Source organism: Saccostrea cucullata, unplaced genomic scaffold (genome assembly GCF_032062105.1).
Source record: "Saccostrea cucullata isolate Sc308-1 unplaced genomic scaffold, CSIRO_AGI_Scuc_v1 ctg2319, whole genome shotgun sequence".
In the NCBI taxonomy this organism is placed as follows: domain Eukaryota; kingdom Metazoa; phylum Mollusca; class Bivalvia; order Ostreida; family Ostreidae; genus Saccostrea; species Saccostrea cuccullata.
This window is the reverse complement of record NW_026940842.1, coordinates 80,295-107,500: the sequence shown is the minus strand read 5'-3', so window position 1 is coordinate 107,500 and position 27,206 is coordinate 80,295. Positions and strand designations below refer to the sequence as shown.

Below are 27,206 nucleotides of genomic sequence, written 5' to 3'. Positions count from 1 at the left end.
GCCGACCCGAGTTTTACATAGGAATATATAGGAAATATCTTTAAAAATCCTTCTCCAGAACCACTGGGCCACTGAAAGATGAAATTCATGTGGAATCATCCTCAGGTAGTGTAGATTCAAGTTTGTTCAAATCATGACCCCCAGGGCAAGGGTGGGGCCAAAATGGCCGACCTAAGTTTTACTCTAAAGGGATATATAGAGAAACCTTTTAAAATCTTCTTTTCAAGTACTTCAAAGCTATGATTAGTGATATTTATATGGAATCATCCTCAGGTAGTGTAGATTCTAGTTTGTTCAAATGATGAACGCCTGGAGGGGGGGGGGGGTAAATTCAAGCCCGATGTGCTCAGGTGAGCGCTGTGGCCCCTGGGCCTCTTGTTACTATATATAATCTATAGAGCCCCGCCCTAACACCAGAACCCTTGAGCCATTAAATTCACAATTTTGGTTGAGGCACTGTTGCTCATCATAACTATGCACTAAGTTGGTTTATTTAATACCTAGGAGCAGAGTAGAAGATTTTCAAAGAATTCATGTATTTTCACTATATAATCAATAGAGCCCCCCTCCCTAACACCAGAACCCTGGGGCCATAAAATTCAAAATTTTGATAGAGGCACTCATGCTCATCATAACTATGCACTTAGTTAGTATATTTAATACCCAGGGGCAGAGAAGAATATTTTCAAAGAAATCATGTATTTTCACTATATATAATCAATAGAGCCCCGCCCTAACACCAGAACCCCTGACCCTGGGGCCATAAAATTCACAATTTTGGTAGAGGCACTCATGCTCATCATAACTATGCACTTAGTTAGTATATTTAATACCCAGGGGCAGAGAAGAAGATTTTCAAAGAAATCATGTATTTTCACTATATATAATCAATAGAGCCCTGCCCTAACACCAGAACCCCTGACCCTGGGGCCATAAAATTCACAATTTTGGTAGAGGCACTCTTGCTCATCATAACTATGTACTTAGTTGGTTTATTTAATACCCAGGAGTAGAGAAGAAGATTTCCAAAGAAATAATGCATTTTCACTATATACTTATTTAGCCCCGCCCTAGCACTAGAACCCCTGACCCTAGGGCCATGAATTTCACAATTTTGGTAAAGGACTCAATGCTGATTACAATCATGCAAACAGTTTGACTGCTTGATGTCCAGGAGTAAAGAAGAAGATTTTTAAAGACTGCATTAATTTTAATGGTTTTGGCCCCACCCCTCAGGCCCCAGGGGGGCAGGGATCATGAAATTCATAATTTTTGTTCCCCTTCACCCATAGATGCTTTGTGTAAAATTTGGTTGAAATTGGTTCAGTTGTTGCAGAGAAGAAGCTGAAAATGTTCAAATGTTAACACACGACGAACAACGGACGACGACGGACAAAAACGGATAGCAATAGGTCACCTGAGTTTACTCAGGTGACCTAAAAATACTAAAACATTATAGGTAAGCATATTGATCTAAAATTATGATATTGGAAAGTTTTGGGAAAATTGTGATATATACCATTAAGTAACTGACGATTAAATCAGTGATGTCATAATTTCAGCTGTTCTCAAAATGGGGTACAACTTGAAGCAAAAATTTGTTGTAAACTTTTATTATTAGAACGATACCCTAAATATTGTACAGGGTGTGATGATGAAAAATATCCAGACCAGTAATTGCTGTCTAGTTTTCATATATCAATAAAGAATAATTAGAGAGTTTGAACTAAATCATAATGTAAAGATTATTAAAGACAGTTAAATCCTGCCCCTACCAAAAATCAAGAAGAGATGAGAACAATATCAAAGTGAAGTCAATCATTGAGAAAACCTCATGAAAAATAATCTGAGATCCCTCTTAGTCAAAGGATTACATAAATACATGAAAGTTAGATACGATTTTAGGGAAATGGATTGTGACAATGTTGTATTTAAAAATCAAAATTTAAGTTAAGTGTTTCTGCATTATACATTTCAGCATCTAAAGTCGATTGACGTTCAGAGCCTGTTAAAGTTTGCAAGATTGACTGAAAGGAAGAGCGAAAGAAATGGACACTAATTAACACAAACCAGTAGTTCTGAATTATTTAAATGCAACTTTCAATTAAAATAGATCTATATGACCTTTGGGGATCTAAAAAGCCAAATATAAACAAGAAATGTTTCAAGTATCCTGTGAAGCTTACAAAACAGTGGTCAGAAATTTATAAGCATAAGTCTCTTTAAGTTATTTAAGACAATGTTGTGAAAACACTTGGAGAATAACATTTTAGGATTTGTTGCCATAGTAACCGAAGTGGAGAATGCTGGATACTTCTGACTCAAAAAAATAATTTTGAATATATGCTGATTAAAACGATATATAAAATGTATATGTAGCTTTTGTTGTCATTTAAATATTTGTCTGTAGATGTGTGACATATATTGTGAAACACCCTGTATGTGCAAAACACTCCGCATTTTATTTTGTATATAGCAACGCCATCCGCATTTTTTGTGTATATAGCAACGTCATCCGCATTTTTTACTTCAGTAGATAAATTTACATGCTTGATTGTTCTGATGACGACCGTCACAGGTCAAAACCAGTCAACAAAATAAATTTACTGCTGCATTCTCACGAAGTGTTGGTGATCTGTTTTATACTTTTAAGGGTCCTCCACACCATGTGACTTGTGACGTATATAGAGAAAAAATACTTTTACTTCCGGTTTGATCGAGTTTCTCCATGAACGATTTAACCTAACACCGTTTGTAAACAATGAACACATGGCATGATCACGGAGTGACCGTTGTAAAAGGATGTGCGGTTTTTTGTTAAATAAAAGAACAACAGACGTCTTGGATTATGTTAGTGAAAATAATTCGTAAACAACAGGTACCGATATGTATGACGAAAAACGTTTAGGTTATTTATCCTTTCAGGCTAATCAACCGAGTCTGTTTTGATAGTTGAAATTTCGCACACTAATTTGTGCGTTTCAATAATACATTATTTCATTGTTGTTTATAAATATTGATAAAATAGTGTGTGTTCCTAGTTTTTTCAATATTTGTCCAGTTCAGTGGCCAGTAATTACTAAATATAGTATGGTACGTGTCGTATGCGGAGACTTGCCAAAGTTTTTGAGTCCCGGGCAACAGGAAAGATAACTCCAAAAAGGAACTTTGATACCGAAGATTTTGAAAATGTTTTTTCTCAATCAGCGCATTTGATTTTAATTCAATTTTTTGATGTAATCTAATTCAGTAATGTTTCTTCTCCACAAAAGGAGTCCTTATTGATTTTTCTCGAGATGTATTTCAGAGAAAATGAGTTTTATGTACTTTTTATAAATAAAATAAATTTCTGTAAAAAATATGTTGATAGATAAAAATAAATTTTTATGGTTATTCTGTGAGCTTAAAAAATATACGAAAGGATAAGACAAAGTTTCTTGTGCTAGGTATGAAAACGCTCTGGGAAAAATTTCTTATAACTTGTGAAATAATTATTTTAAAAAATTAGTATAAATTACATTTTAATCCCTGGACACTTTTTAAAGGTTGATATGCTTATCAAAAGTAATGCTCAATAATATGAGAACATAAGCTGGGGGTGTGTGGAGGACCCTTAAGTTAATAAAATTACTTCTTGTTAAAAAAATAAAATACCAATTTTTATGGAAAAATCGTTAAATTTGCCTCTTGCAAAAAATTCCACTTATACAGTATATAAAGTCTCTGAGTAAAAATATTGAACATCTTAATCATGTTGATAAAGAACAGTTTTAAGTAGAAACTTATCAGATTAAAGTAGAAACAATTAACATTTAAGTTTAGAAATCAAATAAGATAATGTTAAAATTGACCTTGAGAATTTACTACATTTGTATTACAAAAACTGTACCTGCATACTGATCTGACTTGGTGGAACTTTCTGCACAGTACACACCTTTCCCAAAGAAAGGACTATTGGCAAGCCTTCCATCCAGTCCCTGGGTCAGGATGTTTTCAATGTATTTTTTCTCTGTCCCATGAAACAGGTAATGCTCATTAATCCCTGGATATATCTCCGTCTTCAGTAAAGGATCAGCCATCTTTGTTGTCAACACTTCACCATTTTTGGCTTGTGAAATTTGCTGAAGTGGCTTCAACACACCTTTTTTGGATGCTCTTAAAAAAAGTTTCTCTCTGTACTTCCAATATTCCTCAAAAAGATGTGGATTTTCCAGTCGTTTTATTCCAGTTATCCTAATATTGGTGTAATTTAACCCAGCTAAACCAGCAGAGTCTACTCCATGTCCTACATACTGTGATTTCCATGTTGTCAAAGCCAATTTTTTTATAGCTTTGTATATAGGGTTGCTGGGATTTAAATCCACTTGTTCATGTGCTTTTTGTGATACAGTGGTGTTCCAATCAGCAAGGGTTTTACTGGATGTGTATTTTGTCCAGTAGGAGGGAGGCATTGGTTTTTTATGATAGAGATCTTCAAAATACTGTTTGGAATTCAATGGTTTTGAGCTGGAAGCTGTGCAAGAAAAATAAAAAAAAAATAGCTAGAAGTTCGTTGAATCAATATGCCTATATCATAAGTATATGGCATCCAAATTATTTATAAATGTTATTTATGATAGTACTTGCTCCATGATCAGAAGGTTGTGGGTTTGAGCCCAAACCTCGACTAAGCCAAGTTGATAAAAAAAATAAGTACCGGTAGCAGCTGAAATCCTTCACCAAGCCCTTGGCTTTTTGACATGAAATTTGTAGGTCATTTGAAAGAGACCTTAAAAACTGAGGCCCCCTTACATGGCCGGTGTTGGCAACATAAAGAACCATCACAAATCAATGGCTTTGAGTGCTGAGTAAAGGTTTATTTTGAAGCCGTTTACCAGTGAGTCTCTATTTGAGTGAAAATTTCTTGAAAGGAATGTCAAGCAACTTAAAATCAATATACATATTTTGTGAGGTATGATATCGTATTGAACATTTTAAAAAATCAGTGTCCAACTCCTTGAAAGCAATATGAAGGAAGGCATATTAGGACAAGAGATGAGAGTATCCAGGAATAATTTGGCCAATGTATATACAGAAATGTGCCCCTGAAAATGACAAGGCCTTTGTCTTTCTTGCAAAAAAAAATTCTAAAAGGAACTAAATTTCCTTTCTACAAACATGCACATGCCTACCATGTACATGTAAACATGGCTGCAAGCTTTACCTGTTTTTGAAGATACAGGTCGTGTGGGTGTGAATATTTGTAGAGCAGAACGAAATGCCTGTAAAAATTGTTAATAAATATTAAACAATTTTGTTTGTTTGAAAGACATTCTTGACCATCAAAATAATATTTGACCTGACAACAAAGTATTTAAAAATATGTAAAAAATTCTTCATAGAGGATAACTTACCTGTTGAACAGTTTGCCATTTCTGGTCCATACTGTAAACTACAATGGTGATTCTGGTGAGTTCAGTTTTGGGATATTTTTTGTTAAAGTCTTCAATGCACTCTGCCATGACCTCTGCCACTTCATCAGGGGGGTATTCCAGAGACCCGGTCCCCAGGGTGGGGAAAGCAAGAGTCTTTGTCATGGGATGTTTATTGGCCTCCTCCAGACAGTTGGTGACAAAGTCTTTCAAGATCTTGACAAAAGAATGTTAAAAGAAATTAGAAAAACAAACAGCATGCTACTTCGGGAAGTCAAAAAAGATGTCCATGGGCCACATCACTCACCTGAGCACAAGGGCTAGGTAAACACACAATTCAGCTCAATATTGAAAAGTTTAGGGGAAGGGTTGTGGCTTAGCCTACTAATAGAGTCTGGGGGTCATGATTTGAAGAAATTTCATTTACACCACCTGAGGATGATTCCACATGAATTTCATCTTTCCTGGCCCAGTGGTTCATGAAAAGAAGATTTTAAAAGATTTTTCCCATATATTTCTATTTAAAATTTTGATCATCCATTGTGGCCCCATCCTACCCCTAGAAGTCATGATTTGAACAAAATTGAATCTAAACTACCAGAGGATGATGTCACATGAGTTTCATCTATTCTGCTCCAGTGGATCTTGAGAAGAAGATTTTTAAAAGATGCCATTAATTTTTCACAAATTCATTATTATCTCCCCTTAGAAGAGGGTGTGGCCCTTCATTTGTATAAACTTGAACACCCTTCAACCAAGTATACTTTGTGTTAAGTTTGGTTGATATTGGCCATTGGTTCATGAGAAGGAGATGAAAATAGGAAAAGTTTACAACGATGATGACAGACAACTGTCAAATTTTGATCAGAAAAGCTCACTTGAGCAATCAGCTCTGGTGAGCTAAAACTTGCTATTGATGCTAATGGAATTCCAGCGGTACCGCCATACACAACAAGGTCATTGAAAATGGAAGTTGAATACCTGTTTTGGTGTAGATGTACCGGATGTGCCCCACTTGGGGAGAGCCCCATGGTACACAAATTGACAATGCAAATCATGGCCACCAGTGATGGCAATATCTCCATACTGGATTCCATTTGGATATTTATCATCACAGTCTTTCTGAAGTTTAGACCCTGCAGCCATCAGCATGGTCTCTGCCATTCCTTTATTCTTTAGCTTCAGATCTTTTGGTCCACTACAAACAATAACATCAACCTGAAATACAAAAACAAACTTTTTAACACCATTATCATTATGAAAAAAATGTCATTCAGTTTATATGTAATTTATAATTTGGCAAGAGGTAAATATTGAACAATATAAGGTAAAACTGCAAAAGTATAGAGGAAATACACATGTACCTTCAATCTTTCGTCTGAAATTGTTTCGAATCCTATCTTTTTTATGAAAGCTTATGAACTTAAAGTCATTATTTCAAGTTTAGTACCGGTATGTCAGCAAATCTATATAATGATTAGAAAGAGAGCTTACCTGTTGTTCTGTTAAATTTCCAACCTTCAACCAGACATCTATTCTTCCTAACTTGAAGGTAATCTTATGTGTTACAACTACAGCAAAAAAATAAATGATTAACAAGAATTGTTTTCATGGAACTTGTTTCTTTTAGAAACAAGCATTCTGATAGAAAAACATTAACAATACTAATCCCTACTTGAGTGTAATCTGCATGCATGGTTCCAATCTAAAATTAATTCATTAATGTCATAATTCCATCGTAAACAAGAGGTCCATGGGCCACATCGCTCACATGAGCACTAACGGTAGGAAAAAGTAGAAAATGGCTTTTTATTGTAAAGTTTAAATCCAAAAGTAGTCCCATGACCAATCATGGATTTGCTATTTTTTAGAAAATGATTTTTAAAGAATTTTCCTATATATATCTTTAAAAACTTTGGTCACCATTTTGGCCCCGCCCTACCCCTGGGGGTCATGATTTGAACAAATTTGAATCTACACTACCTGAACATGCTCCATATAAATATGATGAATTATGGCTTTGTCATTCTTGAGAAGAAGATTTTTAAAGAATTTTCCTATATATTTTTATGTAAAAGTTTGGTCGGCCATTTTGGCCCCGCCCTACCCCGGGGGGTCATGATTTGAACAAACTTGAATCTACACTACCTGAACATGCTTCCATATAAATATGATGAATTATGCCTTTGTCATTCTTGAGAAGAAGATTTTTAAAGAATTTTCCTGTATATTTCTATGTAAAAGTTTGGTCGGCCATTTTGGCCCCACCCTACCCCCAGGGGTCAGATTTGAACAAACTTGAATCTACACGACCTGAGCATGCTTCCTCATAAATATGATGAATTATGGCTTTGTCATTCTTGAGAAGAAGATTTTTAAAGAATTTTCCTATATATTTCTATGTAAAATTTTGGTCGGCCATTTTGGCCCCGCCCTACCCCTGGGGGTCATGATTTGAACAAACTTGAATCTACACTACCTGAGCATGCTCCCATATAAATATGATGAATTATGGCTTTGTCATTCTTGAGAAGAAGATTTTTAAAGAATTTTCCTATATATTTCTATGTAAAATTTTGGTCGGCCATTTTGGCCCCGCAATACCCCCAGGGGTCATGATTTGAACAAACTTGAATCTACACTACCTGAGGATATTTCTCCATAAGTTTCATCTTTCCTGGCACAGTGGTTCTTGAGAAGAAGATTTTTAAAATATGCCACCAAATTTTCATTAATTCCCAATTATCTCCCCTTGAATGAGGGCGTGGCCCTTCATTTGAACAAAATTGAATCCCCTTCACCCAATGATACTTTGTGGTAAGTTTGGTTGAAATTGGCCCAGCGGTTCTTGAGAAGAAGTCAAAAATGTGAAAAGTTTACAGACAGACGGACAGACAGACGGACAGACAGACAGACAGACGCCGGACAAAATGTGATCAGAAAAGCTCACTTGAGCTTTCAGCTCAGGTGAGCTAAAAATGAATCTGAACAAAATTCAAAACAGCATCTGGAGCAGCATCCTTAGATATTGTTTAATCCATGCACAGTTTGCTCAACATAGGGCATATAGTCATATACCTGCTTTAGAATAAACCCGCTCCAAAAACTGTTCACTCATTCACAAAATGTAGCATTCAAAGTAAGTCCATTAGTGTGCATCCTTTGATGTTTCATCCATGCAAGTTTGCTTAACATAGGGCTCATAGTTAATATTGGAAATGAGACCTGCACGAAAAACTATAATCATTTTACTCATCCATTAAATGCAGGTCAGATTCAGCATCAAAAGCAGGTCAGATACTGTGCATCCTTAGATGTGTCATCCAATTCCAAGTTTGGTCATCATAGGGCTCATAGTTACTTGGAAATGAGAAATTCACCAAAAATATTAACCTGTTCACTCATCCGGGAAATTTGGTCTGATCCAGCATCTGAAACAAGCCTGGTAGTATGCATCCTTAGATTGTATCATCCATGCAAATTTGGTCAGCATAGAACTTACAGTTACAGTATTTAAGGAATAAGTAATTTTTTTTGTTTCATGATGTGATCAATTGAGTGGCTTGCGTGATAATTTGCATAAACGCCTTCAGCATTTATGCATAAAATTATCACACAAGCCAATTAATTGATTATCATTATGAAACCAAAAAATCTGACAGTTATTCACTTATATATTTACATGCTCTAAATACTGCTTCTATCTCTAATTGTCCTGCCCCACATTTTTTTTTAACAGCTCCTATTAATGATTCAGTAGATTTATAGAGAAATAAAGTACAACTTGCTGATTGTACTTTTATCTCGGACAAAGACATTGGAAAATGTAAATATTTTGAAAGAAGACTTCACACCTAAAATGTTAACCTAGCTGATCCAAAAACATTAACCTGGTTATTCCTTTGCTGAAATTGCAGCATCCAAATCTTATATGGTACAATGAAACACGCCAGAAGCATCTTCCATGCATGTCTGATCAATGGGCATAAAAAACTTAAAAACTGCACAAAAAACCTTGTGACACCAAGGGCTCATGTATCACATAAGCTCCCCCAACTTAGTTGAGGTGAGCTAAAAATTGCATTCACATCAATTTCACATCTGGCTTATTAAAAAAAAAACAGAAAATGTAATTACTATAATATGCAATAAGAGAGTCAATGGTATTTTAACGCTACCCTGCGCTCCAAAAAAATATTTATAGATATTAACTTAGAATCTTTTGAAATACTGTATGCGTACCGGTACTTAAAATAGGGGACTTCACATTTCAGCTGCAGACAAGGATGCACTTATTCATGAATAATGCTAAGAATTCATTAATAATAAATAGAATATATGGCACAAATACCTTAGCGCTAATTCATGATTACGCCAACTACTTATCCTTTGATATTGCTAAATTTTGAATATGCCAACTTACGTACAGTAGTTCTTCCATTAAATTTGGTAACTTCCACTAATCAAAATCCCCCCTCCATCCCCCCCCCCCCCCCATTTGGAATGCTTAGACCAATGTGAGATTGTCTGGATCTGCTATTGGACTTGAAGCAGTCCCAGATTGGCAGAGAACAGTTCATTGGACTGCTTTCAGTCAGACTAGGTCGTATTGGTACTGTACACTTTACCTGTTCCTGACGTTCCTGCAGGTCCTTTGATGCCGCAGTGAGACTGGGTGTTGGCATTTGTAGAGAAGACAGAAATGCCTGCAAATTGTTTAGTAAACAGTCACATATAATTATTTTGAAAAAGGATACATGCAATGTAAATCCCTTTTTATTCCTGTGAACTTTATTTTCGTGTAATTATGCAAGACAGTGTGTAGGTCTTTTTTAAAAAAAAAAAAAAAATTAAGATTTTGCATAAGATTTTAACATACAAAACTCTTACGACAAATTTTATTATATAAGTGTTTTTAAATGTCAGTCATTTGAAAATGTAAAGTGGAACATATACATCGTAAATATTTGTTTTGAATTTCACTTGATATTTTGAAAATGATTGTGTCAAACATATGATTCAATATTATTGGAGGTTGCTTTTTAAAGTTCTGTTTCACGTGTATTTTAGTTGTGCTTACATTTTTACAATAAAATCAGTTTTAAGATACTTAAGAGATGGTCAGGGCTCTCGTAGAGTTACAATAGATTTTTCACTTACAACTTGTTTAAGAATTTTTGGACACATATAATTTTCATAAGCATAGAATACATGTACGAGGGTTGTTCGAAAAGTTCGTGGACAACTATCATATCTTTTTTATTTGACGTCACATGTTATCCAAATTTGGTAGAAATATTTTACCAATAAATCCAAATGATTTGTATTCATTTTTTTTCAAAATATTACGATTTATTCAGAACTTATCTAGATTTTAAAAATGCGAAAATTGGATCGCGGAGCAGGTCAAAATTTAGTAAGTTACAAACAAAACACTAAATAATGTCTGAAGTCATAATCTCTGTAAAATGAAGCAAAAACGAAAAAAAAACTAGAAATTCAAATAAGAATTGCTTCATCGATTCGTATATAAAATTATGGTTTTATATTTTGTTTTGTTGAAAAGCGATCGACATGAGAAGATAGGTGGTGCTTATTGAAAACGACAAAAACGATGACGTTTAAGAACGTGACGGAGCAGCAGATTATGATGCAATTTTGTGTTTTACTTGGGAAAAATCCTGAATAAACACTAAAAATGTTGGGGGAATCAAGAAATATGTAACAAATGAGTTGTGCATGTGTGTACAAATAGTACAGGCAGTATTTGAGTGACAGAAACTCAGTATCGGATGAGGATAGTCTGTGAAAAAACGGTTTAACTATAAAAATCTGACCAAAACTTTGAAAAGTTGGAACCTCAAGAAAAGACACGGGCGCTTCGGAGTTACTTATCCTGTGAAAGCAGAGTTAAATAATTAAAGAAATTAAAACCTGAACAAAGGTACAACGAGAGCAATTCTTATAAAATAAATTTCAAATATTAGAAAAAGGATTTAATGTATGGGCATACGATTATACTCTGTGAAATGTATAGGGATAGTGTTGGTTTTTTTTTTTTTTTTAGAAATTCTTGATGCTATGTTTTGACGTTACATTGCCGTTAAGTGTGCTCCGCGGGTACAAAATATGTTGATTTTAAACTGAAGTAAATTGTTTTCTGTTAAATCGAATAGAATGAAACTCCACACATCAACAAAGCAAATATTTTAACAAATTATATTGTACTTATTTTAAATTTCTAGTGAGTAATATAAATTAGATTGACACCGTCCACGAACTTTTCGAACAACCCTCGTACATGTATATACAGCAACCAGATGTTTCAGTCGAGACTGTATAAGCTCTACAGGTTTGTGTTTGTATAAAGTAAGAGAAAAGTAGCAGTTGGACTTGAAACTCTGCAACAGCAATAAATGAAACAATGACCATTTATTTAGTCTCTCTTTTATGGGAAAATTGCAATCAGACTAAAACTGTTGTAGAAGTAGCCTTTCAAAGAATTTACAAAATTTTTAGCAACCACAGCATGCAATCAATCACCAAAATCAAAAACTGATATACAGAATTATGTTTTATTATTGAAATTAATATAATGAAATCAATATATTGAAATCAAACCAAAACTGTAGGAGGTGTAGCTTTTTGAATAATTGTTCATAGACAGATGGACAGTCAGCTAGATGGACGATGGACACCTCGCTATGGCATAAGCTCTCTTGGACTCAGACCAGTAATGTCTAGTAAAACTGAACCAGCATATGTGAAAATTTTATCTGGCATATTAAATATCAAATATATAACTTTCCAAAATAAGGTGTCCCAAAAATTTGGTGATCAATAGTATATCAATTGCAATTTTTTTATCTATTGATAGTGAGAAATTTTAAAATCCAAAAAATTGTAAAAGAAAATAAGAAAAATAGTAACCTGTTGAACAGTTTGCCATTTCTTGTCCAGGTTGTAAGCTACAATGGTGATTCTGGTGAGTTCAGTTTTGGGATATTTTTTGTTGAAGTCTTTAATGCACTCTGCCATGACCTCAGCCACTTCATCAGGGGGGTATTCCAGAGACCCCGTCCCCAGGGTGGGGAAAGCAAGGGTCTTTGTCATGGGATGTTTATTGGCCTCATCTAGACAGTTGATGACTAAGTCTTTCAAGATCTTGAAAGGAGAGGACAAGGAAATTTTTAAAAACAAAATTGATAAAAAGTACACTACATGAAGTGGTTGAATTATACTCTACACTCTGTAGACAACATCTTGGTAAGAATGTACCTGTTTTGCTTTAGTAGATGTGCCCCATTTAGGGAGAGCCCCAATATACACAAATCTGCAATGCAAATCATGGCCACCAGTGATGGCAATATCTCCATGCTTGATTCCATTTGGATATTTATCATCACAGTCTTTCTGAAGTTTAGGCCCTGCAGCCATCAGCATGGTCTCTGCCATTCCTTTATTTTTCAGTCTCAGATCTTTTGGTCCACTACAAACAATTACATCAACCTGAAATATAATATATAGCAATATAATTAAAACCAGAGGCCAAGGGGCCACATCGCTCACCTGAGCACATTGGCTAGTTCAAAAACACAAATCAGCTCAGTATTGAAAACTTTTTGGGGGAGGGGTGGGGTGGGTGAATTTTCTATTACGTGAGAATGTCACTTTATCATTAAAGCATTCATAATATATGTATAATACATGTATAATTTCCATACTTGAAAAGAAGATGTTTTTAAAGATTTTCCCAATGTATTACTTGATCACCCCTCACTATTTTCACTACCTGAGGATGCTTCAACATGAGTTTCATCTTTCCTGGCCCAATGGTTCTGGAGAAGAAGATTTTTAATACATTTTCCCTATATATCTTATGTAAAACTTTGATAAGCCATTGTGGCCCCACCCTACTCCCAGGGGTCATGATTTGAAAAAAGAATGAATCTACACTACCTGAAGATGCTTCCACTTGAGTTTCATCTTTCCTGGCCCAATGATTCTGGAGTAAAAGATTATTAAAGATTTTTCCTACGTATTCCTATGTAAAACTTTGATCAGCCATTGTGGCCCCACCCTACCCCTAAGGTCATGATTTGAACAAACTTGAATCTACACTACCTGAGGATGCTTCCACATGAGTCTCATCTTTCCTGGCCCACTGGTTCTGGGGAAGAAGATTTTTAAAAGATTTTCCTTCCTTTTATCAGCCATTGTGGCTCCACCCTACCCCTGCATGTCACGATTAGAACAAATTTGAATCTACATTACCTGAGGATGCTTCCACATGAGTTTCATCTTTCTTGGCTCAAATGGTTCTGGAGAAGAAGATTTTTCCTACATATTCCTATGTAAAACTTTGATCAACCATTGTGGCCCTGCCCTGCATGTCACCATTGGAACAAACTTGAATCTACATTACCTAAGGATGCTTCCACATGAGTTTCATCTTTCCTGGCTCAATAGTTCTGGAGAAAAAGATTTCTAGACATTTTTCCTTTATATTCCTATGTAAACCTTTGATTGGCCAATGTGGCCCCACCCTACCCCCAGGGGTCATGATTTTGACAAACTAGATGCACACTACCCGAGGATGCTTCCACATGTCATCTTTCCTGACCCAATGATTCTGGAGAAGATTTTTAAAAGATACCATTTATTTTTCATTAATTCATAATTATCTCCCCTTGGAAGAGGGTGTGGCCCTTCATTTGAACAAATTTGAATTCCCTTAACCCAAGGATACTTTGAAGCAAATTTGGTTAGAATTATGCCAATGGTTCTTGAGAAGAAGATGAAAATGTGAAAAGGTTACGACAATGCCAATGACAACAACAACGACAGACAACAGACAAATTTTGATCAGAAAAGCTCACTTGAGCCTTTGGCTCAGGTGAGCTAAAAACATAGGTAATCAAAGAATACAAAGCTGGATCACCTCAACAAATGGTGTCTATAAGGATGGTAAATTTCACATCATATTTTTCTACTTTTGTGTGCATCCTAAGACAATTACCATAAATCTGGAAATTTTTATGTCAATTTTATTTTGCGAATCTGGGTCAAAATGCTGTTGATTATTAAAAATTTTTACGTTTCAAAATTTTGCAAATGACCATGCACTACTTTGTTTATATTTTCTTATTGTTGAATTATTCTTAAGAAAAATATTTTGCAAATGCAATGAACTCGCAAATTTGCTAAAAATTTATCTACAGCAAAAATTTCCAGATTTACAGTATCCATGCAAGTCGATCAGCTTACGACCTTCGATTTTTTATGGACAGGCTCCAAAAACTTTGTTAACCAGTCCATGTTCTACAATCAAAAATATGATGGTCAATTGACTCAGTTCAAACATTCAAAGCAAGACTGGAAGTGTCCAGTTTCAAATGCATCATCTATGCAATTTAATCCTAACATGGTTGTACAATAATTTATTATAAATCTACTGAAAAACTTGACCCTCAGTTCACTTATCTAAAATATTGGTCAAAATCAGCATTTTATTAAATCAACCCTGGAAGTGTCCATCCCTTAGAGAAACATGATTCATGCTAATTTAATAAAAGAATGTCTAAAATTCATTCATCTGGAAAATATGTCTCCTGCACCTGGAGCAGATAGGATAGTGTACATTTCTATAAGAATCATCCCTACAAATTTGGTCCAGGTATGGCTTATAGCTACTTGGGAAAAACCTGCTCCAAAAACTTAAACATGGTCACTCTTCTGTAAAATGTTGGTCAGATCCAGCATCTGAGCAAGTCTGGTAGTATCCATCCTTATATGTATGCATTGTCCCTGCAAGTTTGGTCCAGGTTGGGAAGACTAACTACTAAAACTTTAAACGGGATACTGATACCAATGCCAGGGGTAAAGCACAAGCTTATTTTGACTTGAACTAAAAATGTCTTGTCATTAGTTAAAATATCTCAAATCAACAGATTTTCAGAGTGTGAAGATCCCAGGCACGTAGCATCGTTTTTGAAAGTGGGGGGGGCAACCAGAGAACTTTTTTTTTTACCTTACCTTAAAAAGGCCCATGCAATGATCATGAGCTAAAAATCTCCAAGTTCATATATTAGCAATATTAGATGAAAATTTTGAGATATATCCCTGAATTTCACAACCTTATTTCACATGATCACTCCTATTTATCACCACAAGTATTTATTTTGCTTTGTATTTGTTGAGAGTGTACTTTCTTAAAAGTTAGTCCAAGGTCAATGTCAAAGGAAAGGTGAAGGTAAAAAAAAGCATTTTAAGCTAACTTTATGGTATTTGCTTAATTTTTTTCTACAGCAATTAACTTACATGTTGTTGTGTTAAATCTCCAACCTCCAACCAGACCTCTACCCTTCCAAATTTAAATTTCTTCTTCTGTGAGATAACTACCGTATACAGCAAAAGTTAAATAATTTTTTCCTTAAGAAATATGAACCAACAAAGATAAAAAAGAACAGCATCGTCTGATGAACATCATCAGATTAATTATCCAAGATCTAATTTTAAAAAATTAAAAAAAAATATTTCTCATACCTGATTTTTGTCTGTATATTTCCTTTGCTTTGTTAACAAATGCCTGTTAAAGATGTGCAAACATATTGTAGTGTATATATAAACTGTAAAACAAGTTTATTTTTAAGGAATCACTGTCTAATTAGTATAGCATGCCAGGGCATCAACAAAAGTGGGAAACATGGGATAATTTGCATAACGGGCTTTTAAATTATCCCATGTTTCCCACTATTGTTGATGTCCCTTGCATACTATACTAACTAGACAGTGATTCCTTATATTTCCATTTCATTGTGAAATAAAATTGTAGATTTAGACTTTAAAAATGCAGACATAGATTTAAATTACACAAGGATTCCCATCCCAATTTCAATAGTCATCGCCCACTGACATCAAACACAATGGCAGCCCCACGAAATTTTCATGCATATTTGGCCTCCTTAGTGTCAGACTCAGAGACAGATGTGCACGAGATTTGCATGCATATTAGGCCTCCTTAGCTCCTGACCTATTGACCTGCCTAATTTACATTCCTGTAAAATTATCGAGAAATTATCTCCGCTAACTTTCAAAGAGTTATCACAAAGAGAAAATTAGAAATGGAAATATATAACAATCAAACATGTACCATGCAGGCACGGGACAAAAAAAGAAACATAATTCAACATTTGAACACTGTTACTGGTATACATGTTATTAATTTTTTTTTAAAACTTGAGGGATTGAAATTTATCATTTGCTATAGACATTAAATTTATTATTATAAAGTTACAAATTGAAATTATCCTCATTTACAATTTTTTTCATTAATTGTTAATAAGTAGATGCTGGGATACATGTATGTAGTGGGTACCGTATAAACTTGATTTTTGAAGATGGAGAACACCACTTGGCTGAGATTGGGGTTGGTTTTCCCTTTACTGAACTCCTCCACCGCTGTAAACATCAGGTCTGCCAGGATACTGGGAGGGTACCCAATGGGGGACCCCAGATCTGGTACAGCAATGGAGGTGAAGCTGTTTTTATTGGCTCTCTCAAGGCAGTCCTTTACTGATTGTGTTAAATTCTTTATAAAATTAAAAAAAATACAATTTTTCAAAATACTAAACCATATTAGATGTTCTTCAAGCTGAACATGATGATTCATGAAAGGTCAAGATCTATGTTAACTTTGTCAGTCATATTATTCCCAGCTAGGCTGTCCATAAAATATCAAATGGTTCAAACTGTAGTTATATACTTCTCTGAACTACCTATATATGACGTAATAATAGAATATGACACCAAGTCACAGCATAATTCAGCTGACATGATGGGGAAAGTGTCATTAATTTTAAATTTCTTTCACATGACATGTAGATTTTTTTTGTTTTGGTGTTGTTGTTTAATGCAAGTGTCAAAACTTTTTTTCAAGCTCCAGTGTGCTGTATAATGTTGAACTTTTGAAATTTACATCCCTTATTCCTTTCATTTGTCCAATATGCACATAATTTCAAACAATAGTCTAATAAAAACTGAAAGTGAAAAGCTCCCCTCACACATTCTCAGACAGAGTTGGAATTCATGAATTGTGTTTACATTTGACTGGAACAAGTGATTTTACAAGGATAAATTGAAGATATTCTTTGTGAATCTACAAGAGGAGTTAGTTGCAAGATCCCTCTTTAAGCCATTCACTGGGACTCATATCAGTGTATTATATAATAAATCACTTTTATACAGTATACATCAATCGTATTGATCACAAGGTCTCATGATATGGATATCATATCACCAGTGTATATCATGATACAGTATTTTATTGTCATGTTTAAATGCAAACTGAACAAGAGGCCCATGGGCCACATGGCTCACCTGAGAAGCTTTGATCATTCTGTTCTTTACCAGATTTCCCCCTTGTAATACATTAAGTATCCCCACCCTACCCCACTGATCATAATTAAGACATTTTGAAATCAACTACCCCAGGATCCTTCCATGTGCAAATAAGTTTCAGCTTTTCTGGCCCAGTGGTTCTTGAGAAGAAGGTTTTCAAAGATTTTTCCTATATATTTTCATGTAAAACTTTGATCCCCCCATTGTGGCTCCACCCTTCCCCTGGGGGTCATGATTTGAACAATTTAAAATCTACATTACCCAAGAATGCTTCCACATAAGTTTCAACTTTTCTGGCCCGGTGGTTCTTGAGAAGACGTTTTTCAAAGATTTTTCCAATATATTTCTATGTAAAACTTTGATTACCAATTGTGGCCCCACCCTTCCCCCGGGGGTCATGATTTAATTTAGAATCTACACTATACCAGGATGCTTCCACATAAGTTTCAGCTTTTCTGGCCCAGTGGTTCTTGAGAAGAAGATTTTCAAAGATTTTTCTTATATATTTCTATGTAAAACTTTGATTCCCCATTGTGGCCTCGCTCTTTCCCCGGGGGTCATGATTTGAACAATTTAATATCTACACTACCCTAGGATGCTTTCACATAAGTTTCAGCTTTTCTGGCCCAGTGGTTCTTGAGAAGAAGATTTTTTAATGACCTCACCCTATTTTTGTCTTTTCTTGATTATCTCCCCTTGCGAGGGGATATGTCCCTTCATTTTAACAATTTAAATTTCTCTTCACCCAAGGATGCTTTGTACCAAGTTTGGTCAAAATTGGCCCAGTGGTTCTTGAGAAGAAGTCGAAAATGTGAAAAGTTAACAGACGGACAGACAGACAGACGGACGGACGGACGACGGACAAAATGTGATCAGAAAAGCTCACTTGAGCCTTCGGCTCAGGTGAGCTAAAAATTCATGTTACATATACTATATTGAATTTTCTAACAACATTTACACAAATAATATAATCTCCCACATTTCCAATTATCATTAATGACCAGGCATTTCCAACAAATTAAACAGTGATCTAGCTTATTTACACATATACACACCTTGTTCTGGCTGCCATCCTGTTGACTTCTGGGAAGGGTCACATGATACACTCTCTGGCAATTGGAATTAAAGCCCCCTGTGTCTGCAATGTCTCCTATTTTTAGGCCATTAGGAAATCTCTTCTTGCAGTCAGCTTCCAATGCTGGTCCTGCAGCATCACTTAATTTCTTACTAGGAATTCTACTCAGGTCAAAGCTAGAGTGCACTCCATTCACATAAACATCAACCTGTATAGCATATAAGATATAGATTTACTTTTACAATGTTATTTAACTTAAAATTACGTTAAAAAAACACAAGAAATATGCTAGGTTATATTATCGAAAACAGTTTTTGGCAATTATAACTTTCTTTTCTTGTAGCTACAGCAGGTCAAGCCAAAATGATAGGAGAAGAAGTGTTTTAATAATTATTTACAGACAGATGTTGGACATGCATCTTACAATCACATATGCTCTTCAGAGCTAAAAAATAAGACAGTATACAATTGCACTATGATCATTTTCATTAAAAATAATGTGAGCAACACAGTACTTGTTGCATTTATTGGTAAATGCTTTTTCAAAAACTTTAATTGGCAATTTTTAAACCCTTTTGACCATTGGGAAGACAATAAATTTCCCTACTGTATTAAAATGATCATATAGATTCAAATTTCAGTGTTCACAAGTTCATGTGCACCTTATAAAAGTGAGGAATACAGAGAGATTGATGTCCAAATTGATATAAATAATGTTCCATACATATTGGAGTATTTTAATTGCAATGCGCATCCATCGATGCATGGTCACTGAATTGTAGCAATCAGAGCTGTGGCATCACTTGGAAAACCTGTTTGTCAAGTCTAAAATTATAGATATTCATAGTCACTTATCCAGGGGTTTTGGCCAGGTTTGACAGATTAGTTCTGGACACCAAAATGTGTGGACGGTGTGAAATTAAGACCCATACTTAGTGGATTGGGCGGCTCCCATGCTGTGTGGAAATAGGATGCATTACTCAGTGTCACTGGTACCTGTGTGGTCACCATTTGAAACCTTTGTGGACGCTTTGAAACCTGTGTGAATCATGTGAAACCTGAGCCTTTTGTTTTTGCAAGGGTGTTAGTGACTACAATCCAGTACTGTATATTATAACTCACCTATAAGTTGGTCCGCCTGTAAGTTGGTTGTATTTTTTAACATTATTTTGGTGGGATTTTTCATTGACCCGCTTATAAGTTTGTTCAATTTTTTGCCAAAATTGGGTGACAATTTCAGGTAAATCCTTAATGTTTCAACCTAATTTCAATAAATATTTTTCTGAATAATACTGATAATTAATCTTAACTCATTTAACAGATAGGTAATGCTCACTTAAGATACAATTAAAATTATTAAAATATGTAAATACTTGTTTTTATGTATAATCTAAGAAAACATAGATTATCTAACATATCCAGACATTTACTTTGATAATCATCGGAAATGCATATGAAATACTACATTTCAGCTTCCAGAAAAATACCTATCCCTTTATGACTCGCCTATAAGTCGGACATTAAGAGTTTAAGACCAAGGATATATGGTACTTCCAATTCAGTTTAGGACACATAGTACTGATGTCTACCTATGCAACACCAGTGCCTGAGTTCTATTTTGAATTTTTGTACATTGTAAATAAATTGTTATTAATGTAAAGAATTGTTTTTCTTGATTGACAAAGGTCAGTTGTGCACTTGAAAGAAGCGAAATAAACTTTGACATCAATAAAAGCTTGCGTCCAATTTGGTTTATTTTTTCTTAATCATTTCCTGTCGCCTAGGAAGAGAGAGTGACCCTTTTTTAAACAAACCTGAATCCTGTTCACCCCAAAAGTCTTTTTGCCATGTTTGGAAGAAAGAAATTAGCCCTTTGGTCCAGGAGAAGATATAAGATGTTAAAAGTTTACGACATTGTCAACAGGCTAGGGAAAAATTTTGATCAGAAAAGCTCAGGTGAGTTAAAAAAACATCTGACCTGTTCATCAATGAGTTGTCCTTCCACAACTGATATTTTGATCCCTCCAATCATGACCCACTGTCTAATGCTCAGATTGGCTGTGGCAGGTTTACAGCTTGGATTGCTTGTGGTGTATTTAGTGCCTAATTTAGCTGTAGTAGGTCTTGGGGGTAGATTAGTTGTAATGTATTTTGGGATTGGTTTAGCTCTGACAGGTCTAGATATTGGACTGGCTGAGGCTAAGACATTGCTTCCTCCAATCTTTACCAATGGTCTAAGTCTTGGTCGGGTTGGGATTGGTCCAGGGTTTAGACTGGCTATAGTGGGTAGAGGGCTTGAATTGACTGTGGTGATTGTAGGGCTTGAATTAACTGTAGTTAGGGTAGGGCTTGGAACAGTTGTGACAGGTTTAGGACTCAGATTGCCAATTGTAGGCTCAAAGATTAGATTGGTCATGGTGGGTGGAGGGCTCACTTTGCCTACAGATAAGGGTGAGGCTGATAAATTGAACCCTTCATTCTCTTCCAACTGCCATTGGTTGATTGTGCTAGGTTCAGGGATAAGATGGGCTGTGATGAGACTAGGATTGGCTGTGCTTGGTTCAGAGCTCAGAATGGTTATGCTGGGATTAGAAACCAGATGGGCTTTGCTGGTTTCAGGGCTTGAACTGGCTCTTCTATGTTCTGGGCTCGAATTGGTTGTGCTGGGTTCAGAGCTCAGAATGGTTATGCTAGGATCAAAACTCAGATGGGCTCCGCTAGTTTCAGGGCTTGAATTGTGTCTTCTAGGTCCTGGACTCGAATTGGCTGTGCTGGGTTCAGAGTCCAAAATGGTTATGTTTGGTCCAGAATCCAGATGGGCTCTGCTGGTTTCAGGGCTCGAATTGGCTGTGCTGGGTTCAGAGTCCAAAATGATTGCCAGATTGGGAGTAGAGAATGCATGGCGTAAACGAACTAGGCTCCGTGTCACGATATTGCCTATCAACAAGAAACACAAAAATAGGTTTAATCTTATATATAAAAATGATTTTCAAAGGACAGCATGTTCAAAAAAAATAATCAAGAAGCCCTTCAATTATTTTGAAGAAAATTCTTGTTGCATTTTTAACACTCTACAACCATATACACGAATTTACTATCTAACTAAAATTAGATGGTCACAATCCACTACTGCTTCATAAAAGTTTTTAAGTAGTGAAAGCAAATTCAGATCACCTAATTATAATAAGAGGGATATGTGAGTTTCAATGTATCCTTTGATGCATTATCAATGCAAGCTTAGTCCAGATATGGCAAAAAGTTAGTACCTTAGAATGAACTTGCCCTAAAAACTTTAACTTTGTCAGGCATAAAAACAGGTCAAACGCAGCATCTTAAACATCCTTATAAATGTATCATCCATTCAATTTGGTCAATATAGGGCTTATAGGTACTTCAATAGAATACCTGCTTCAAAATCAACCAAAAACATTTGTCCAAAAGTTGTATGCCAGATCCAGCATCCAAAACAAGTCCAGAAGTATGTATTCCTAGATGTATCATCAATTCAAGTTTCAATGGCTAATACCAGTACTTACATTGAAATGAAAATCCTCTAAATCATTTTCTTGGTCATTCATCCGGAAAATGTAGGTCAGACTCAGTATCAGAAGCTAAGTCTAGTTGTTTGAATACTTAGATGTAACATCAATTTAAGTTTGGTCAATAGAGCATATTGTTGCTTGAAAATTATATCTAATCCCAAAACCTGCTTCAAAAACTTCATCCCGCTCCAAAAAACATTAACTTAACTCCATGTCATTCTTTAATTGAAATTGCAGCATCTGAAACTTTGACTGGTATAATGAATCACAGATATTATTATCAAAGATCGAAACATTAATTTTTCCATGTATCTCTGATTAATATAGCGCGAAGAAGTTCTTGAAAAGAAATAAATCTGCTCCAAAGACTTTTACCTGTGTCACTGATGTTGATGGTATTAATTAAATTAGCTCACCAATTTCGTTGGGGTGAATAAAAATTAACAACAATCTTAACAAGATGCCCAGGGGCCACATAGCTCACCTGAGCAATTGGCTAGGTAAAAGCAAGAAGAGGCTCGCGGGCCTTATAAGTCACCTGAGTATCATATGGCATGTAATAATTTTCCAACAATTGAATTGCTTCGTGTTTTAAATCAAACGCCATGAAAGTCAAAATTTTGAAAGAGACACTGTTGCTTATCATAACTATACACTTAGCTTGCTTACTTTGTTTACTTAATACCCAGAGGTAGATCAAAGTAACAAAGAGAAAATGCATCTCCACTTTATAACCAGTTGTGCACCCCACCCAAGGAACCATTGACCTTGGGGCACATATTTCAAAATTCTGCAAATTTTGTCATAAAATTTATTTCATAATAAATGGTTGATTAATACTAAAAGGCAGATTTCAAAGCATTAATTTATTTTCAGACTATGTAACCCCACCCCTACCTCAAGTACGCTGACCCAGGGGCCCTGAAATTAACCATTTTGGGAGAGGCACCTTTCATTATCATCGATATGTACTTAGAACATTGGCATAATAACCAGGAGCAAAGGAAAATGTTTTCGAAGAATTCATGCATTTCCGATAAATAATCATTAGAGCCCCGTCCTAACACAAAAACCTCTGACCCTGTGGCCATGAAATTAACAAATCTGAAAAAGGCATCCTTCATCATCATAACTTTGTACTTAGTTCATTGGTTTACTACTCAGAAGCAGAGAAGATTTTTAAAGAATTAATATATTTTCACTATATGATCAATTAGAATTAATATATTTTCACTATATGATCAACATATGATCAATAGAGTCCCGCCATAACACCCAAACCCCTGACCATGGGGCCATGAAATTCACACTTTTGGAAGAGGCACTCTTATTTAAGTCAGACGACACGTTCCTCAGATATATGATTTGTGTCTCTTGGTATTATTAAAAAAATATTTATATTTGTCATTATTTTCTTAGTTCTATTGTTTTTAAAACGTTTTTAAATATAACTACACCAGCAAAATTGTGTTATAGGCCATTTGGAAGATAACCCTTATGGTTTCTATAAGAAATATGACCCAATGGTATCTTGACCAAATGCCTGGTAAGGTACCCTAATTTTTTGTGAGGAAACTTCTTTAAGTACCTATAGTTCAATGAGAAATTCTTATGAAAAATTATATATTTTTGAGGAACGTGTCGTCTGACCTTAACATAACTACGAGGGTTGATCCAAAAGTAATGTCACAACTTTGATAAAATTGCTATAAATCGACGTAAAGCAACAAAATTATATATGATGAAATCTTTATTTATTTCAAATCAGAACTAGAAAAAAAAAATTCAAAGGAATATGATGTATACTTTCCAAAATATCGGATTTTAAACATCGTGCGTTTATGGTAGTCTTCGCACCTAAATATAACGTCATATGACGGATGCGCATCGTCATGCTTTTAAGCGTTTCCCCTTCGTTTCATTAAAAAAATATTTGTGATTCGCAAACACTTTCACCAAATTCACTTTCTTTCAGAATTATTGGTACCATTTTACACTCACTCTTTTCATAATTAAGCCCTCTGACAAAATTATTTGAACAGTAGCGTACATGTAAGACAAATAAAAAAATTCACATGTCACTCTATACGTATATCTTTTTCGACAACATCAGCCACCATTGAACGTTTTCGTCCCTTCTCCTATCTTTCGGTCTTCTTGTCCTCTGTTGATCATTTAGTGACCAATCACCCACCCGAAATTGCTGAAACCATCTATTTAAATGTCTCTTATTTACATCCTTCATTCTTTAAGTCTGATTAATAACGAAACTGTCGCTTGTGATTATTCCCATATTTTGAAGCAGAAATACTTTACAACTCGTCGAGTCGTTTTTTTTCCCATTTCGACAATCCCTTTGTTCAACTCAGCAGAGTAAAACAACAATGTTAATGATCACAATACCAATGCTGTCATTCGATTTTCAATTAAAGACTACAAGATGATGAAAACTGTGTCTTTTAAAAAAACTGGGAGATTAGGTGATTTTTAGAATCTTTTTAATGTGTTTATCTTATTCATTCCAAGAAAAATTACACTTTAAAACTGACGTTCCGTTGTGACGCGGCGACACCCCTTATGCTCAATGTTTTAAACGTCTATAAAATAAATTTAAATAAACATTATTAAATTAAAATTTCAATGTTAATTAGATTTATATTTATGCATCTTTTGGTATATTGTATTTGATAATATGACGCCAAATACAAAAGATTTGGACACTATGACATTACTTTCGGATCAACCCTCGTATGTACTTGTTTAGTTTGTTTAATACCCAGGAGCAGAGAAGATTTTTTAAAAATTAATGCATTTTCACTTCATAATTAATAGAACCCCGCCCTAACACCAGAAATCCTGCTCCTGGGGCCATGAAATTCATAATTTTGGAAGAAGCATCCTCATTCAACATGACTACGTATTAATTTGGCTACGTATTTGGCTTACCAAAGAGGAAAAAATAAGATTTTGAAATAAAAAATGCATTTTCACTCTATAATCTATATAGCCCCGCCCTACCACCTAAGAACCCCTGACCCCAGGGCCGTGCACAGAGCACGACGACGGAAGAAAACGGATAACAATAGGTCACCTGAGTAAACTCAGGTGATCTAAAAATCAGTTCAGTATTGAAAAGTTTAAACAAACTAGTAAAAGTGGGTCAGGGGAGGGACCTTATTTGAAGAATCTTACATGTAAACTTCCTATGAATGCTTTTATTGATATACATGTAGCTTTTACATTCCTTTGAATAACTATGGCCCACGTGCACTTTAATGCCCCCTTCTATTCTCCATGTTGGTTATGATTTGAACAAATTTAAATCTACATTGTACCTTTTGCTATGCTTTTATATTGATGATCAATAATGGATTTGTTCTTAAAATGTGAAGAATTTTCACGATTTATCCTAGTATGTATTCCTTCGTAAAACTGTGATCACCCATTGTGACACCACTCACCCCCCCCCCCCCAACCCCGGGTCATGATTTGAACAAACTTGAATCTACACAACCCGAGGATACTTTCATATAAATAATATGAATAATCAAACCTTTGCTGTTCTCGAGAAGAAGAATTTTAAAGAATTTTTCTATGTAATCCTTTTTAAGACTTTGATCACCCATTATAGCCCTTCCCTGGCCCCAGGGTCATGATTTGAACAAACTTGAATCTTCACTACAAGAGGATGCTTCAACAAATAAACTATTACATATCATGACTTTTCTGTTTTTGAGAAGATTTTTCTAAAAGAGTTTCCTATGTATTTCTTTATTAAACTTTGATCCCAAATAGTGGCCCCACCCTACCTTTGGGGATCATGATTTGAACAAACTTGAATCTACACTACCAGAGGATACTGTAAACCAACTTTTATTCTATTATATTGAGAAACATATTCGAGAGCCTTGTCGTCGTGAATATTTCTCGCTGAGAACCGGTCCTAAAATCACCTTGTCCATTAACGACAGATTCAAAAAAGAGGCCCGGGGGCCACATCGCTCACCTGAGCTCTGGTATTGTAAAACTAAAAGCAGAAATAAGCCAGCATTGAAAAATTTTAAAATTATAGTGGTTTAAAGTGGGACCATGATTTAAACAAACTTAAATCTACACTACATGAGGATGCTTCCATATAACTATGACCAATCATGAACCCGAATCCCCCATCCCCACATTATGGCCTCCCCTGCGGTCATGATTTGAACAAACTTGAATCTGCGCTACCACATGAGTTTCATCTTTTCTGGCCAAGTGGTTCTGGAGAAGAACATTTTTAAAGATATTCACTTTTGTATTCCAATGTTAAACTTTGACCCCCCATTGTGGCCCCATCCTACCCCCGGGGTCATGATTTGAACAAACTTTATCTACAATACCAGAGGATGCTTCCAAATGAGATTCATCTTTCCTGGCCAAGTGGTTCTTGAAACGAAGATTTTTAAATGATGCCATTAATTTTGCATCAATTTATAATCATCTCCCTTGGGAGAGGGCTTGGCCCTTCAATACATATTTGAATCCACCTTACCCAAGGATACTTTGTAGATAGTTTGGTTGGAATTGGCCCAGTGCTTCTTGAGAAGATGAAAATGAGAAAAGTTTTAATCAGAATAGCTCACTTGTGCGCTAAAAATGCTTAATCGCGAAAATTAATCGTCGCGAACTATTTTACCCCTGGTATATCGCAAAAGAAAGTCGTTGCAAATCAAAGTTGTTTTAAGCACTTCCATTAACTATTACCAATCATGGCTTTGCTGTTCTTGAGAAGAAATTTTT

At 35.3% G+C, this 27,206-nt stretch overlaps 1 protein-coding gene across 1 annotated transcript in view; it reads right to left on the bottom strand.

Annotated features, from left to right (window-relative positions):
- The window catches only part of LOC134256426 (uncharacterized), an 86,216-nt gene that overhangs the window by 8,935 nt on the left and 50,075 nt on the right, over positions 1–27,206 (bottom strand). The window contains exons 5-18 of the mRNA XM_062739070.1: positions 20,864–21,822; positions 18,866–19,093; positions 16,789–17,001; positions 15,957–15,999; positions 15,732–15,808; positions 12,690–12,920; positions 12,342–12,575; positions 11,713–11,812; positions 10,040–10,117; positions 6,906–6,982; positions 6,393–6,629; positions 5,394–5,627; positions 5,204–5,261; positions 3,890–4,513 (exon numbers count right to left, since the gene is read on the bottom strand). Coding sequence (XP_062595054.1) covers positions 3,890–4,513; positions 5,204–5,261; positions 5,394–5,627; positions 6,393–6,629; positions 6,906–6,982; positions 10,040–10,117; positions 11,713–11,812; positions 12,342–12,575; positions 12,690–12,920; positions 15,732–15,808; positions 15,957–15,999; positions 16,789–17,001; positions 18,866–19,093; positions 20,864–21,822 — 3,393 coding nt within the window. The remainder of the gene's footprint in view (positions 1–3,889; positions 4,514–5,203; positions 5,262–5,393; positions 5,628–6,392; positions 6,630–6,905; positions 6,983–10,039; positions 10,118–11,712; positions 11,813–12,341; positions 12,576–12,689; positions 12,921–15,731; positions 15,809–15,956; positions 16,000–16,788; positions 17,002–18,865; positions 19,094–20,863; positions 21,823–27,206) is intronic.